General features: G+C 30.1%; 1 protein-coding gene and 2 long non-coding RNA genes across 3 annotated transcripts; all 3 read right to left on the reverse strand.

Moving 5' to 3' along the window:
* Positions 1-233: 233 nt before the first annotated feature.
* Positions 234-1,313, reverse strand: LOC133781761 (uncharacterized). Its single transcript, XR_009870256.1, has 3 exons — positions 955-1,313; positions 801-864; positions 234-520 (listed from the first exon to the last, which is right to left on the reverse strand). It is a non-coding gene; the product is annotated as an uncharacterized LOC133781761 (long non-coding RNA).
* A 1,806-nt stretch (positions 1,314-3,119) lies between these two features.
* LOC133781760 (uncharacterized) lies at positions 3,120-4,456 on the reverse strand. Its single transcript, XR_009870255.1, has 2 exons — positions 3,977-4,456; positions 3,120-3,403 (listed from the first exon to the last, which is right to left on the reverse strand). It is a non-coding gene; the product is annotated as an uncharacterized LOC133781760 (long non-coding RNA).
* A 1,739-nt stretch (positions 4,457-6,195) lies between these two features.
* Positions 6,196-9,967, reverse strand: LOC133784777 (receptor-like protein EIX2). The gene is made up of 2 exons (XM_062224052.1): positions 7,008-9,967; positions 6,196-6,467 (listed from the first exon to the last, which is right to left on the reverse strand). Exons 1-2 carry the CDS (start codon positions 9,965-9,967, stop codon positions 6,455-6,457), a joined length of 2,973 nt encoding a protein of 990 aa, XP_062080036.1. The 3' UTR covers positions 6,196-6,454.
* Between the last annotated feature and the right edge of the window lie 6,529 nt (positions 9,968-16,496).

Here is a 16,496-nt window from a genome sequence, read left to right on the forward strand (position 1 = left end):
TTTTTTCATTTTCATTTGGCGCTAAGTACTTTCACTTGCCGCCTATTTGGGTAAAATTGCCTCTTGTTATTTTTATTAGGATAGATTTATAGCACTTCTAAATATAAGTAATATTTTAATGTAATATATAAGCAAAATTGTTGTAGTTTATGTTTGTTTCATAGGACCAAACTATGATTATTCAAAGAGAATATATACTCTAATGATGACATTCAATTGCTTAGCACATAACATTCACATAGGAAGGCCACATAACTTAGAAGTTACCAATTTAAAATTGAGGTCACAATTATTGATCAAACAATAAAATAGAAACCATGTGAAACAAGTAGTATGAATTCTCATGTTAAATAAACCACTCCTAACCTGCAGAAATTGAAAATTATATATATGACAAACTGACTCAAAAACAATAATAAAGTTAGAAAGTAGTTTACCAAAACCTAAAAAGAATGCCCAGTTAGATTCAAAAAAGTTCAGCCGTTTGTCCAGATCTGAATTATGAAGGTTCCACTTGTACCTTACAAGATCAAAGATGAAATTAGTATAACACTCTGCAATAGTAAGTGGAGCAGCTCAGAAAAAGAAAAAAACTCATCACATACTCGAAACAGAAGTATATAAGCATATCTGGTGATAATTTGTTTGTCCCAAAAAAATATGGCGGCAATGGAGGAAAGTATATAATAGTGCATAAATCTCGAAGAAATGGAGAAATCATATAAGCTAGAATTTTAGATATATATGAACAATGCAGCACTCAAGAAAGTATATAAACTGCAATATCTGATATATTTTACCTCTATGAAGAAGAAGCTTAAAAGAAGTATAGAATACAACTGCTCTCCTATTACAATCATGAGCCTAAAGATTAATAAAATAGTAAAGCTCAGAATGAATCAAGTCTATCAAAAGCAAAAATAAAAAAAAAAATAAAAAAAAATGAAATCTTACTCTCCCAGGCCATCACGTCTTCGAACATGACCTGTATTTTGCAAGGTTAATTTCTCTTCCTCTCCCACAGGATCACTTTCACAGGACCAGAGTTCTGTGCGGCTTCAAAACCATACTTAGCAATGTCATTGTACCTGGATTTAATATTTAGACCCATGAAAACAAAAGAAAGATTAATTATGGGAAGAGAATTGTATGCATTACAGAAAAGGAACACAATCTTGTTGTCACTTGAAAGTGTTGATGGAATGAGTTGTTGTTTTTCATATGTAATAAGACCATAAATTGACTTAAATAAGATTAAGAAATAAAATTGGATGAACCCCAAAAGGTTGGTCAGTAAGGACAAATGCTGGAATGGGAAAGAAAAAACCCTAATTTCTGAGAGGAGCACACATTCAGAATTGAAGAGAGAAAGAGGGAAAGGGGAAAGAGGTTCAGATGGAATGAAGGGGTTCTTTCCATAGGCACAGGAGACTTCTTATTTACTTAAAAAAGATATGAAATTGAAATCTGAATTAACAAAAAATACCTGACATAGACAAACGGAGGGCAGAGTGCTCTTGCCTGGTTCTTGCTTCCAGCGCCGAAATTGTCTGTGAAAGAAAAAAAAACGCTTTTTAAAATATGTCATTTTTTACTGTAATATATACTCAAAATTGTTGCTGTGACATGTCAAGAATTATTGTTACCACATCTTTGGCTTCACATAGAAAAGAACTATAGAATTGATTGAAACTCAAATCAACTATAAAAGCACGTATCAATGGAAATTGTGGTAAAGTGCTGCAAAGAAGATTGAAAGACATATTTAAGTACTCCAACTTGGATGATATATTAGTGAACCAATTAGGAACAACACTAGAAATATCTGACTTAGAAATGTCAAGATAGAAGAGTTGTGATTGAGTTTGTAGCCAAGTAGGAAATTTTGGACCTAACTTGAACGATATGAAGTCTATGATTTCCAACTGAAATGAGAAACCAGGAATGTAGACAGCAAATAAAGGTATCAAGTCAATAAGTTCTCTAAAAATGCTTCAAAATCTACTACATTTACATAACTATTTATTAAGTGGATTTAGTGTGTTACCAGATGTTCTATGTGGTTTATTACAGGCCCTGTAACTATTGCAGATCAAACAGCAGAGGCGTTTATGGTGTCTATTAATTTGAAAAACTTTCCATCTCATTCTATTTAAGTTATTTAATTCGTATCTAATTGGTGTAATTAAGTGGTTAGAAAGAACTTAGGACATGGTTGCAGATCCTTAATCAAATTGATTTCAGATTAAGAAAAACTAATGATGGAAATCTTTCACCAATCCATGGCGGTATTGTTCCTTCCAAACTATTCCATCCAAAATCCAAAGCTTGCAGATTATTACAGTTCTCCAATGTAGAAGGCAAAGCTCCTGTAAAGTTATTGTTCCCCAATTGTAGAGATCCAATTATTGTCAAACTTCCAATGGAACTTGGGATCTCTCCTGAGAAGTCATTGTAATCTAACTTCAGAAAATATAGACTACTGTTGAAATTCCCCCAACAATCAGGAAGGCTTCCGAATAATTGATTATTGGACATGTCAAGAAATTCTGTTGCCGCATCTTTTGCTTCACATAGAAAGGAGCTGCAACTAGTGAAATTATTATGGGAGAGATTTACATAGGATGCATTGGAGAGAGAAGATGGAATAGAACCATGGAATTGATTGAAACTCAAATCAACTTCAGCACCTATCAATGGAAAATGTGGCAATGGAAAGTGTGGCAAGGTACTATAAAGAAGATTGAAAGACATATTTAAGTGCCTCAACCTGGATGATATATTACTGAACCAATTGGGAACAACACTAGAAATATCATTATCTGAAATGTCAAGATCGATGAGTTGTGATTGAGTTTGTAGCCAACTAGGAAATTGTGGACCTAACTTGCAAGATGCGAGTAATATGGTTTTCAATTGAAATGGAGGAACCCAATTGGAGTTAATTTCAATCTCAAATCTGAGTTATAGGAAAAAGATAGACTCTCCAATTTGGGATACTTAATTAGGTCCACTTCGGAGATAACCCCAACTAGAGAGTTTGAAGAGACATCTAAAAACTCAAGATGAGATAGGCCAGATGCCAGATGCCCTGCAACTATTGCAGATCAAACAGCAGAGGAGTCAACAGAGGTAGTTAGCATGTATAAAGATCAACAATATTTGTAATGAGTTATTTAGGACTCGGTTGAACATCAAGTGTTTGAATCTCTTGTTTGGTAAGTGTAATTGTAGAAACAAAGTTTACAAACTTACTTAACAATAGTCAAAAGCATCAGCTACTAAAAAAAGAATAGTTATTCAAATGCTTCAAGCTTGACCCATTAATTCTGTTGTTTTTAAACTTTGAACTCTTAGAATCCTTGCAGCCACTAAGTCTGATCTTCATCACCAGAGGAATCTACTTAAAAAAGTAAACATGGAAGAAATAATATGAGAGAAAACATAATTTAGTTTAATTTTATACACTCCAAACTTACTTGGCCACTTGAAATACAAATTTTAAAGGCACTGACAAAACTAGAATTATTATATAATATATAAAATGAATAGCTTTTTTTTTTAATATAAATGGTGTCCTGGCCAATATAGATTCATATATATTTAAATTTTTTATATGAAAGAAAACCTTGTATTAAAACGTTAAAGAACACCTCTATAGATTCATAAAGACACTTTTCCTTCCAAATAAATCTATATTGCTGTTAAAAAAATAGAATTAAGTTGGACACTAATGAATTCAAGAATCTTTTATCTAATAATCTAGTCTTTTACAGGAAAATGCAATGTCTTCCCCTATAGTGGCTATTGCCTTTTGCTAAGACTGAATTTTTGAACAAAATTATCTTTTTTTTTTTTTGAAAAAAGAGACAGAGGTCAAAAAGGTTGACCTCCTCCCAATAAAATTGAGAGCCCTCACCTATGGCGGAGGAAATTATCATGTAATAATAAAAGGAAATGTACCTCTAATACTAACCTGTCAATTGCAGTAAGCTTTCTTCTCAGCGCAGTGCCTTTGATAGAACATTTCTCAGGCTATGCATGATTACAAAATAAGAATTTCTCCAATAATGCTTTATCGTCTCTAAATTGACACATACTCCACAAAATCCAATAGTGAATCCAACTCCAATTCCTTTATAAAACCATGACAACTCAAACCACGTTTCATCTTCTTTATCATGAGCTGAGGCCAAAGAACCTTCTTCCAAAGTTCCATCTTCATGACATGAACTTGTCAGAGGAGGTCCGCAGAGTCTATGGTTCATGGTATATGTAGAACCATGGAAACTTTGTAGTTGAGTGCTTGTGGGAATTTTTCCTGACAATCGATTGTTTGACAAATCCAAATGATTCAGAAGAGACACTTGTGCCAAGCTGATGGGAATTGCACCAGAAAGCTTGTTATGGGACAGATCCAAAGACTCTAACTTAGTCAAGCTCCCAATCTCTTTAGGAATGTGTTGACCACGTTTTTGGCCAACGACGTGAGAACGTCAAAAACGATATAGCCTTCAAGAGAAATAAAACGACACAGACAGTTTTTAACAGAAAGTAAATAAAACACTCAATTTTTATAGTGGTTCAGCCCCAATATGTTGGTAATAGCCTAATCCACTTAGAGTTGTGATTATAGATCTGTACTCAAGATCAGATGAACTGAGCCAACTGAGTTTCTTCAGTACAGATTATAAAAATACAAGAATTCTTTCAATTACAGGTACTTTTTCTCTCTAGAAAACTCAAGCCCAAAATTTCCAAAAGTCCCAAAAGAAGAAGCCCCCTCTCTCATCTCATAAGCCATATATTTATAGGCTTAGGATCATACCTCTGCTCTCCCCTAGAATCGGGATATTTGATTATATTTATTACATTTAAATTACAAAAATATTCAAAATATAACAGAACACCCAACTTGTGGGAAGAATGAGAGATTCCCGCGTGTGCCAAGACCGGTTCTTGTTGGAGCCGTTTCTAGGAATCTTGACTTAGTCCTCCTCTATCTAGTTGATCCATATCTCCTTCAAGCTGGTCGAACACACCTCTACTGGATAGTCACGCACTTAGCTGGTAGGATATACACTTGCTGGTCGGACATGTGCATGCTGGTAGGACATACACTTGCTGGTAGGACCACTTGCTGGTAGGACATGCAAGCGCTGGTCGGACACATGCATGCTGGAAATATGCAAGTGGTATGACATGCAAGTGCTGGTCGGACACATGCATGCTGGACATATGCAAGTGGTAGGACATGCACTCCTCTGGTCCAACATGGCACTCTGGTCTAGCATGCCATGTCTCTCCTCTAACATGGCACTCTGGTCTAGCATGCCATGTCTCTCCTCTAACATGGCACTCCGGTCTAGCATGTCACTCTTGGGGCAGCAATGTCACTCCTGGGCAGTAATGTCGTGACTGGTCGGACAAGGTCATGCCTGGTCGGTCATGACACTTCTCAAGCCAATCAAAATTTTATCACAACTCTGAGGAGTCAATGTATTTATTGACTATTTAATGTGTCTTTTACGGACCATGTACTGCCACTTGTCACCTCTATTGCCATGTCATCGACCTCCATTTTTTGGGGATAGCAGAATGTTTCCACTCAACTCGTTTCGTGATAAGTTTAACTGAGTCAATTCCAAAAGACGAGTCATGTAAACAGGTATCTCTCCAGCCAATTTATTACTCGATAGATCAATCAGTCTTAGCAAACCAAGAATACTCTTATATTCATACTCTATTCCTTTACGAATAACCCGTGATGCAAGACTTTGATACTCTTCCATATATTCAGGACCATAGGTTATCAAAATGTTGGGACTTGTAGCGTTATTGTTCTGAACCATTGATGTGAAATTTGCAAAGCAAGAAGGAATAGCACCAAGTGTATTTCAACTGGCCAAGTATTTCTGAACAATATTTGTGAAGGTCTTCATAACATTATGAGTTGTAATGAGTTTAATCCGCTTCTCTTTAATCTTTCATATAGATATTATTTATTATAAATTGAGTTTAACATTATGAGTTGAACATCAAGTGTTTCAATCTCTTGTTCTCATAAAAACTACTAGCTCCTATTAAGAGAAAATTGATCTTTGGTAAGTGATGTTTTGACTTTCCTCTTGTACATTTTTTTGTTTCAATTTACTGATAAGAAAGTACATCATCATATCACAGGGAAAAGCTAGATATATTGATTTAATTAATTTTATTTTTCTTAAAACATGACAATGAAAACAGTTTACTGGAAATACTTAATTAAAACCAAAGTTTACAAACTTATTTCACAACACATATATAGTCAAAAGCATCAGCTACTAAAAACAAGGATTGAAAAAGTAGGATTCTTCATAATACAGATTATTCAAATGCTCCATGCTTGACCGGTTCTTTGGCTTTCTAACTTTGAACTCTTAAGAATCCTTGCAGCTACTAAGTCTGGTCTTCATCAACTGAGGGATCTAATGAGAAAAGTAAACATGAGAGAACCATATATGAGAGAAAACATAATCTTGTTTAGTTTTAAGAAGGCCAATTTTGTTTGTTTTTTTTAATAAGATTAGACTAAAATTCATACAATATACATATGTATATAAATGTATAAGTTTTTACATATATATATTTAAAATAAATAAATATATTGTAATAAAATATTAAAAGGAAAAATTGGGAGGGCATGATCCCCTCCAGCCCTTCGTAGAGGTCTGAATTGAAAAAAAAAATATTAAAGATTTCTCGTCCAAATAAATCTATTGGTGCTGTAAAAAAAATAGAATTAAGTTGGAAAGTAATGAAAATTTAAGAATATTTTTTCTCATAATCTAGTATTTTAGAGGAAAATGCAATGTCTACCCCTTAGTGGCTACTGTATTTTGGCACATGCATTCCAGAAATATATATATAAACAAAGTTATAATTTAATTAGACTGAATTTTCGAAAAAAAAATATCATATAATAATTAGAGATGAGAAATACCATTAATATTATACGTACTACTAACCTGTCAATCCAAGCTAGCGTTCTCCTCAACAGTCCCTTTGATAGAATATTTCTTACGCTATGCATGAACATAAAGTAAGAATTTCTCCAATAATAGTTTATTATCACAAAATTGATACAAACTCCACAAAATCCAATAGTGAATCCAACTCCAATCCCTTTATAAAACCATGACAAGTTAAACCATGTTTCATCTTCTTGATCATGAGTTGAAGCCAAAAAACCATCTGGTGAAGTTCCGCTTTCATGCCAATCGGTTAGAGGAGGCCCAAAGAGTCCATGGTTCATGGTATATGCAGAAGCATTGAAACTTTGCAGTTGAGTGCTTGTAGGGATTTTTCCTGACAATTGGTTGTTTGACAAATCCAAATGATCCAGAAGAGATAATTCCGCCAAGCTTTTGGGAATTTTACCGGAAAGCTTGTTATGAGACAAGTCCAAAGATTCTAACTTTCCCAAGTTCCCAATCTTTTCAGGAATGTGTCCACTCAACTCGTTCCGTGATAAGTTTAACTGAGTCAATTCCACAAGACGCGTCACTTCAGCTGGAATCTCTCCAGTCAATTTATTACTCGATAAATCAATAAGTCTTAACAAACCAAGAATACTTTGATATTCATATTCTACTCCTTTCCAAATAATGTGTGATGAAAGACTTAGGTCTCCAGTGTAACCACGTCCTATTATCTGAATCTTTGTAAATGTATAATATGAGTGGAGCATTGATGTGAAATTCGCAAGGCATGAAGGAATAACACCACTTAAACCATTCAAGGAGAGATCCAATATTTGGATATGAGAAAGATGGCAGAGACTCAATGGTATGTTTCCAACAAATTTATTTGATTTCAGATTAAGAAAAACTAATGATGCAAATCTTTCACCAATCCATGACGGTATTGTTCCTTCCAAACTATTCCATCCAAAATCCAAAGCTTGCAGATTAATACAGTTCTCCAATGTAGAAGGCAAAGCTCCTGAAAAGTTGTTGTTCCCCAATTGTAGAGATTGAATATTTGTCAAACTTCCAATGGAACTTGGGATCTCTCTTGAGAAGTCATTGTAATCTAACTTCAGAAAATATAGACTACTGTTGAAATTCCCCCAACAATCAGGAAGGCTTCCGAATAATTGATTATTGGACATGTCAAGAAATTCTGTTGCCGCATATTTTGCTTCACATAGAAAGGAGCTGCAACTAGTGAAATTATTATGGGAGAGATTTAAATTGGATGCATTGGAGAGAGAAGATGGAATAGAACCATGGAATTTATTGAAACTCAAATCAACTACTGTAATCTGAGCACCTATCAATGGAAAATGTGGCAAGGTACTATAAAGAAGATTGAAAGACATATTTAAGTGCCGCAACCCGGATGATATATTACTGAACCAATTGGGAACAACACTAGAAATATCATTATCTGAAATGTCAAGACGGGAGAGTTGTGATTGAGTTTGTAGCCAACTAGGAAATTGTGGACCTAACTTGCAAGATGCGAGTTCTATGGTTTGCAACTGAAATGGAGGAACCCAATTGGAGTTGAACTTCAATCTCAAAGCTGAGTTATAGGAAAAAGATAGACTCTCCAATTTGGGATACTTAATTAGGTCCACTTCAGAGATAACCCCAACAAGAGAGTTTGAAGAGACTTCTAAATACTCAAGATGAGATAGTCCACCAATAATACTCTCAGTTGAAGTACCATTAAACCTATTGTTACTTGCATAAAAATATGTCAAGTTTAGCATTGATGAAAGATCAGGTAATGGTCCTGTGAGTTGGTTGTCATACAAACGCAATGTTTCAAGACTTGGAAATCGACCCAAGTGGCTAGGAAAAGTACCTTCCAACCGATTATTAGCAAGATCTAGCACTTTCAGAGATGGGAATGTGTTTTCAGCATCCTCAAGAATTGACCCACTAAGTTGGTTGTCATCTAAATATAAAGTCTCTAATGAATTCTTGGCAGAACCTGCTAGATTTTCTAAAACATTATGTAAGGTACCACTAAGGTTGTTGTAAGATAAATCTAAGATCTGCATGTTGGAAAGATTCCCCAAGGACTTTAGTACTCCATTTTCAAGTTCAGCTTTGTTTCCAGTCAAATAAACTTCTGACAAAGATTTTTGTCCTCTAATGGAATCTGGAAATAAACCATCTATGATGTTCACTGACATAGTAAGTTCAAAAAGATTATTACTTGAGTTTAAAAACCAAGTAATTGCAGTGGGATGTATTGAATTACCATCAAGTGTGAGAGTTTTTAGAAAATTAGACGAATAATTCGAAGGGGAAAGAGATGAAAGATCTACTTTGGGAAGTAGACAATCTGATAGGTCCAAGTCTGATAAGAAAGGTGGCACTCTAAATGATTCAAGCCCTGCTTTAGTAAAATTGGCCTCATACAATGCAAAGGTCTTCAAAGAAGTGAGACGAGAGAGCCACTCAAGACTATCAACATATATACTATCATTATAAGAAAGATGAAGATCCTGCAATTTGGTAAGATTTCCAAACTCAGGGGGAATGGCACCACTAATTGGATTATATGAAAGGTCAAGATGCGTGAGAAGTTTGAAAGAACCAATACACTTGGGAATTCGAGTAAAGTTATTGTCAGATAGACTCAAGTAATTCAAGTAGTGCAGCTCAGCCAAGGAGCAACCAATCTCACCACCAAGTTGTGCTCCATAATAACCCAAATAATCAATAGCAACGACATGATTGGTTTGGTTATCACAAGTGATTCCTTTCCAGTTACAACAGTTTTGGTTGGAACTATTAGTTGCCCAAGAAAGAAGGTTACCTGGATCAGCAACTCTCTTAAAGCTGAGGAGAGCCTCTTTCTCCTTCTCTATGCACCGACTGCCTTGTTGATCACCATCATCACACCGTACATGAGCAGCGGTGGTAAGCAAGAAAAGAAGCCACACTACTAATATTATCATAATCCTCATTATTATAATGGAATAATAACAATTAATCAAAGTACTCAAACTATATATGAAAAGTGGAATGATCCGAACAAATCTATATTATTTATATATAACTGTATATTACGTAGACAGCTCTATGGATAATCGAAATGACCAAATTACCCTCCCATATTCTAACTTGTTTATTACATCCAACTACCAACTCTTTAAGGCACACTTACCACCAAACTCATAATTGTTGGAATTTAATTCTTTTTCTTGTCTTATTTACAATTATTCTTTTTCTTTTCTTAGATAATTGATTATTTGTATCTCTTATCTTGCACACATTGTTTTTATTTTATTTTAAAAAAATTTGGTAGTACATAAATTATTTAAAAACAATAAACCTGTGAATATTATGTGGGAAATAATGTATTTTTTTATATGGAATTGGAGAATATATCAAAATAATTAATACAATAGGTAAAAGTGAAAAAAAAATCTCAAGTGTGTAGAAAACATAATTTTTTTTGCGATTTTTTTGTTAACTTTAATAGAATATTGCAAATATTTAATAGAATATATCTTTAAAATTATTAAAAATATATATTTATTAATTATATTAATATAAATTCAAATATTATAAAATATCATTATTATAATAATATATAATATACAAGAAATTAGAATAACATTTATTTTTTATGAAAAATAAAAAAACTTATTCTCCAATTATAAATATGTTTGAATAATATCAAAGAATTTTTTATACATTAAATAATATAGTTTATGATCTAAAATGTTATCATAATTTTTTTTTGAAAAAACCATTAACAATGTTTATATTTAATTTTTCCTTTTAATATGTTTATGTTAGTCTTTTTTATATAATATTATTTATTTATTTAAATTTATATGGCAATCATAAAAACTTAATAAATATATTTAATATTTAAAAAAAAATAAAACTAAACAAATATATATTGCATATTTCTTAAAATAAGTAAATTAAGAACTTGACCTTGACTTTGACTAAAAGATAAAGACCTCGACCTAATTTGTAGGAACTTAAAATTCACTAAGATTGTGTTTGAAGCTTGGATTTCAGTAAGAAAAAAAAAGTGGACGGATTTAATTTTAAGTTCAAAATGGAGGGGGGGGGGGGAATTAATTGAAGTAAAAGTGAGGGAAAAATTGTAAGCAAAATGCATTGGATCTCTTGATTCACGGAAAAAAATGTTATTTTTCCCTTAAACTGTAGCACTTGTAAATTTTTTCCCCTTCCGTCCAAAATAGTAACGGTTTGCTGACGTGATAATTAATTTTTTTTTTAAGTAATTGTTTAATTAATTAATTGATTTTAAAATAGAATAAATAAATAAAAATCATTTTCAAAAGTAAAAAATTAATAAAAATTTATATTTAAACTATATTAAATATTATAAAAAATCAATAAACATATTTATTTTAATTCAAATATAATTTTGAAAAAACTAAAATCAATATTTCTAAACTAAATTAAATTAAAAACTCAACTAAATATATATTTCAAACGTAGATAATAAAACACATTTAGAAAATAATCAAGCAAAAAATTAAATATTTTAATTTAGTTTAGTTCAGAGTATAACTTAGTTTAGAAATATTGATTTTAGTTTTTTTTTTTTTAAATTATATTTGTATTAAAAAGCATTTTATCTGTATATCTAAGATCTTTGGATGCCAGTACACCCAAATAAAATGACTAAAATACCCTCCAATATTTTCTAACTTGTATATTACGTTCAACTACCAAGTCAATGGGAACATTAAAACCTTGAAAGAGCCCACTCAGCTATATATTATGCAAGATATTAAATGATTTATTTGTACCTCATATCTTATACCATTATTAAAAAAAAAAAGAGAAAAGTAATTAAAATCAATAAATGTATGAATATCGATTGGGAAAGAATGTATTTTTGATAAGAAATTAGAGAACATATTAAACTAAATAATACAATAGGTTGAAGAAGAAAACAATTGATAATATATTAAAAGAATGTTTTTTTTTCTGTCATTTAAGTCATACTAATTAATACAATATATTAAAACAATTTACTATGCTAGCAGATAGATGCTACATAGTATATGCTAACATCATTACAAAAATATATAAGGCAATCCGTTGCTAATATTATAGTACATGAAATCTTATGAATAATATTCACCATAACAATATATATAAAAAACACTATCTATTTATTCATTATTGATACATGTATTTTTCATATATATTTATGTCTAAGAATACACATCATAAAGTGAAAAAAGTGTGTACAATTTTACTGAGTATGTATAATCTTTTTTCTAAGTGTTATTTTTATAAAATTGAATTAATTTTATTTATATTATATTATATAACTATTTTTACATTAAATTTTTGTAAGGATTGTTTTCAAAGATTTTTTGTAATATTAGTTTTTTATTTATTTATTGTATACATATATATATATATATATATATATCTAAGACTTTTATTGTATTTTTTTTTATAGGTTTGGGTGAGGTATTCAGTTACTTAATTGATTACCCAACAAATATGTGAATTACGAAGAATTGATTGACGAAATATGAACCGTAAACTGAATCTTGATATACCTCAGAACAATACATTTTTGTTATCAGGAAATATATTGGCAGTTGCAAATCATTTGATTGGAATGAACGGTTCCATTTTGTTTTTTAGATCTAGGTTAAATAATATGTTATCATGAGCGGTAATCAGTTACCCTGAGATGAGTAACCTTCTACCATAAGAGGGATGACGAGTTACTTATCTTAAATATGAAAAGAAACATCGAATTTGAAGAAAAATAAGACATAATCTCATCTTATAAGAAATTGTAAAAATAAAAAAGTATTGAAGAAAAGAAAGAATAATACTTCAGCAAAAAAGGTAGAAATAGAATTAACTATATTTTTAGTAACATAGGTGTTATCCAAAAAACAGGCATGGATGACATGGCAGACATTTAGTACACGTGGCTGACACCTGGCGGAAGTCTTGTTCAACCATCGACTAGAAAGATTTCTGTGGCGCAACGCTCAACTGTTATATACGACCAGCTTGGTCGTATACTTGTTATATTTGGAGTAAATCTTATGCAGTTATGATCATATCCGAAATGATCTCCCATGATTTCCTGAGTATCCGATTATTTAGGAAAGAATATCTGTAACAAATTAATGTAATCTTCCTTGAGCCTATAAATAGAGAAAAATAGCTCAAGGAATGGGACTTTTGAACTTTTGGCTTTCTAATTACTAGAGACTAGAGGTTTACGAGTGAATTAGAGCTATTACATTCGATATATTGTTTTGTTCTTCAGAGATTGGTGAAACTCATTGAACCCTAGTTCTTTGATCACTCATTTGAATCTTATATCAATAATAACTCAAGTGGACATAGGTTATTACCAGATTCTGGGGCCGAACTACTATAAACTCTTGTGTGCTTTATTGTTTTTGTCATTACTTCATTTCAACATATTTGTCCACATCAAGCATTTTTGACTCCGTGTTAGTTGACCAAAATCAAGGTCAACAATAGGTAACCGATTACCATTAAAAAAACTTATAAATATACATATATATCAGAACGTGGAGGTAACTAGTTACCTATCGCAGGTTTGAAGTTTAAAAAAAACATATCTAAAGAAAACAAACGAGATTTGGTCTGCAACAAAAGAAGAAGAAAGCATATTTGTAATGATATAAGCAATCGTTTAATATTAATATAATTATAAAACTATATAATTTATAATTATATTAATATAAATTCAAATATTATAAAAAAATATTATTATAATAATATATAATATACAAGAAATTAGAATAACATTTATCTTTTATGAAGAATAAAAAAATTTATTTCCAATTATAAATGTGTGATTTGAATAATATCATGAATTTTATACATTAAATAGTATAGTTTATGATCTAAAATGTTATCATAATATTTTTTTTGAAAAAATTATTAACAATGTTTATATTTAATTTTTCTTTTAATATGTTTATGTTAGTCTTTTATATATAATATTATTTATTTATTTAAATTTATATGACAATCATAAAAACTTAATAAATATATTTAATCATTTAAAAAAAAAAAACTAAACAAATGTACATTGCACATTTCTTGCACCTAGTAATAGGAAAATTAAGGACCTTAAACTTGACTTTGACTAAACAATAAAAACGTCAACCTAAATTTGAAGGTAACGTCCACGCTACATTGACCAAATGACCTCTCATGTCTTCAATAGGCTATTAGGAACTTAAATTTACTAAGGTTGTGTTTGAAGCTTGGATTTTAGTAAGAAAAAAAAGTGGAGGGATTTAATTTTAAGTTCAAAGTGGGGAGAAAATTAATTGAAGTAAAAGTGAGGGAAAAGTTGTAGATTTTTTCTCTTTTCGTCCAAAATAGTTACAGTTTGAGTTAAAAAAATATTTTTTTTTTTTAATTAACTAATTGATTTTAAAATAGAATAAATAAATAAAAATCATTTTAAAAAGTAAAAATTTAATAAAAAATTATTTTTAAACTATATTGAATATTAAAAAAAATTAATAAACATAATTTTTTTTAATTCAAATATAATTTTGAAAAAACTAAAATCAATATTTCTAAACTAAATTAAATTAAAAACTTAGCCAAATATATATTTCAAACGTAGATAATCAAACACATTTATAAAACAATCAAGCAAAAAATTAAAGATTTTAATTTAGTTTTGTTCAAAGTATAACTTAGTTTTAGAAATATTGATTTTAGTTTTTTTAAAATTATATTTGTATTAAAAACTATTTATGTTTATTTATTGGATTTTATATAATTTAATAAATTTAAAAATCAACTTTTATTAATTTTATATTTTTAAAATTATTTTAATTTATTTTTTCTAAGTTAAAATCTATTAATTAATAAAAATATTTTTTAACTACCACATCTGCAAACCGTTACTATTTTAGACACAATAAGCAAAAGTTTACAAATACTATAATTTGTGGGTATTTTTCCCAAGCAAAAATCTTATAAGTGATATAGTTGGAAGAATAAAAAAAAGCATTTTCTATGTATATCTAAGCTCTTTGGTACACCCAAATGAAATGACTAAAATACCCTCAAATATTTTCTAACTTGTATATTACGTTCAACTACCAACTACCAAGTCAAGGGGAAAAGTTAATGCGTTGAAAGAGCCCATTGGGCACACTTGGTCTTTTGTCTTAATTTCTTTTTCTTCTTTTGTCTAATTTTTGTAGTCTTAATCATCCAAACTTAGCAATATGTTAATGCAAGATATTAAATGATTTATTTGTACCTCATATCTTATACCATTTTTTTTAAAAAAAAAGAGAAAAGTATTTAAAATCAATAAATGTATGAATATCGATTAGGAAAGAATGTATTTTTAATAAGAAATTAGAGAACATATTAAAACAAATTACTATGCTAGCCGATAGTATATACTAACATCATTACAAAAATATATAACAATCCGTTGCCAATATTATAGTAAGTAGAATCTTATGAATAATATTCACCATAACAATATATATAAAAAATACTATCTATTTATTCATTATTGATACATCTATTTTTCATATATATATTTATGTCTAACTTTGAATACACGTCATAAAGTGAAAAAAATGTGTACAATTTAACTGAGTATGTATAATCTTTTTTCTAAGTGTTATTTTTATAAAATTGAATTATTTTTATTTATATTACATTATATAACTAATTTTACATTAAATTTTTCTGAGATTGTTTTCAAAGATTTTTTGTAATATTAATTTTTTTATTTATTGTAGATATATATTTAAGACTTTTATTGTATGTTTTTTTTTTTTAAAGTTTGGGTCAGTTATTTAATTGATTACCCAACAAAGATGTGAATTAGGAAGAATTGGTTGACGAAATATGAATCGTAGATTGAATCTTGATATATATTTTTGTTACCACGAAGTATATTGGCAGCTGCGAATCATTTGATTGGAATGAACGGTTCTAATTTTATTTTTTTATCTAGGTTAAATAATATATTATCATGAGGGGTAATCAGTTACTCTGAAATGAGTAACATTCTGCTATAAGAGGGATGACGAGTTACTCATCTTAAATATGAAAAGAAACATAGAATTTGAAAAAAAAAAGGACATGATCTCATCTTATAAGCAATTGTAAAAAACAAAAAGTATTGAAGAAAAGGAAGAGAAATACTTCATCAAAAAAATTAGAAGAAGAATTAACTATAATTTTAGTAACATAAGTAACTGATTACCATAAAAATTTATAAATATACATATATATCAAAACGTGGAGGTAACCAGTTACCTATCGCATATTTGAAGTTAAAAAAAAAACATATCTAAAGAAAACAAACGGGATTTGATCTGCAACAAAAGAAGAATAAAGCATATTTGTAAGTAATCGTTTAGTATTAATAGAAAGGTTTTCAAAGAAGTGAAACGAGAGAGCCAGTCAAGATAATCAACAAACACACCATCTTTAGAAGAA

Source organism: Humulus lupulus, chromosome 6 (genome assembly GCF_963169125.1).
Source record: "Humulus lupulus chromosome 6, drHumLupu1.1, whole genome shotgun sequence".
NCBI lineage: Eukaryota > Viridiplantae > Streptophyta > Magnoliopsida > Rosales > Cannabaceae > Humulus > Humulus lupulus.

Coding starts and splice junctions, on each gene's coding strand:
- LOC133784777 (XM_062224052.1), bottom strand. CDS start 9,967: ATGAGGATTATGATAATATTAGTAGTGTGGCTTCTTTTCTTGCTTACC.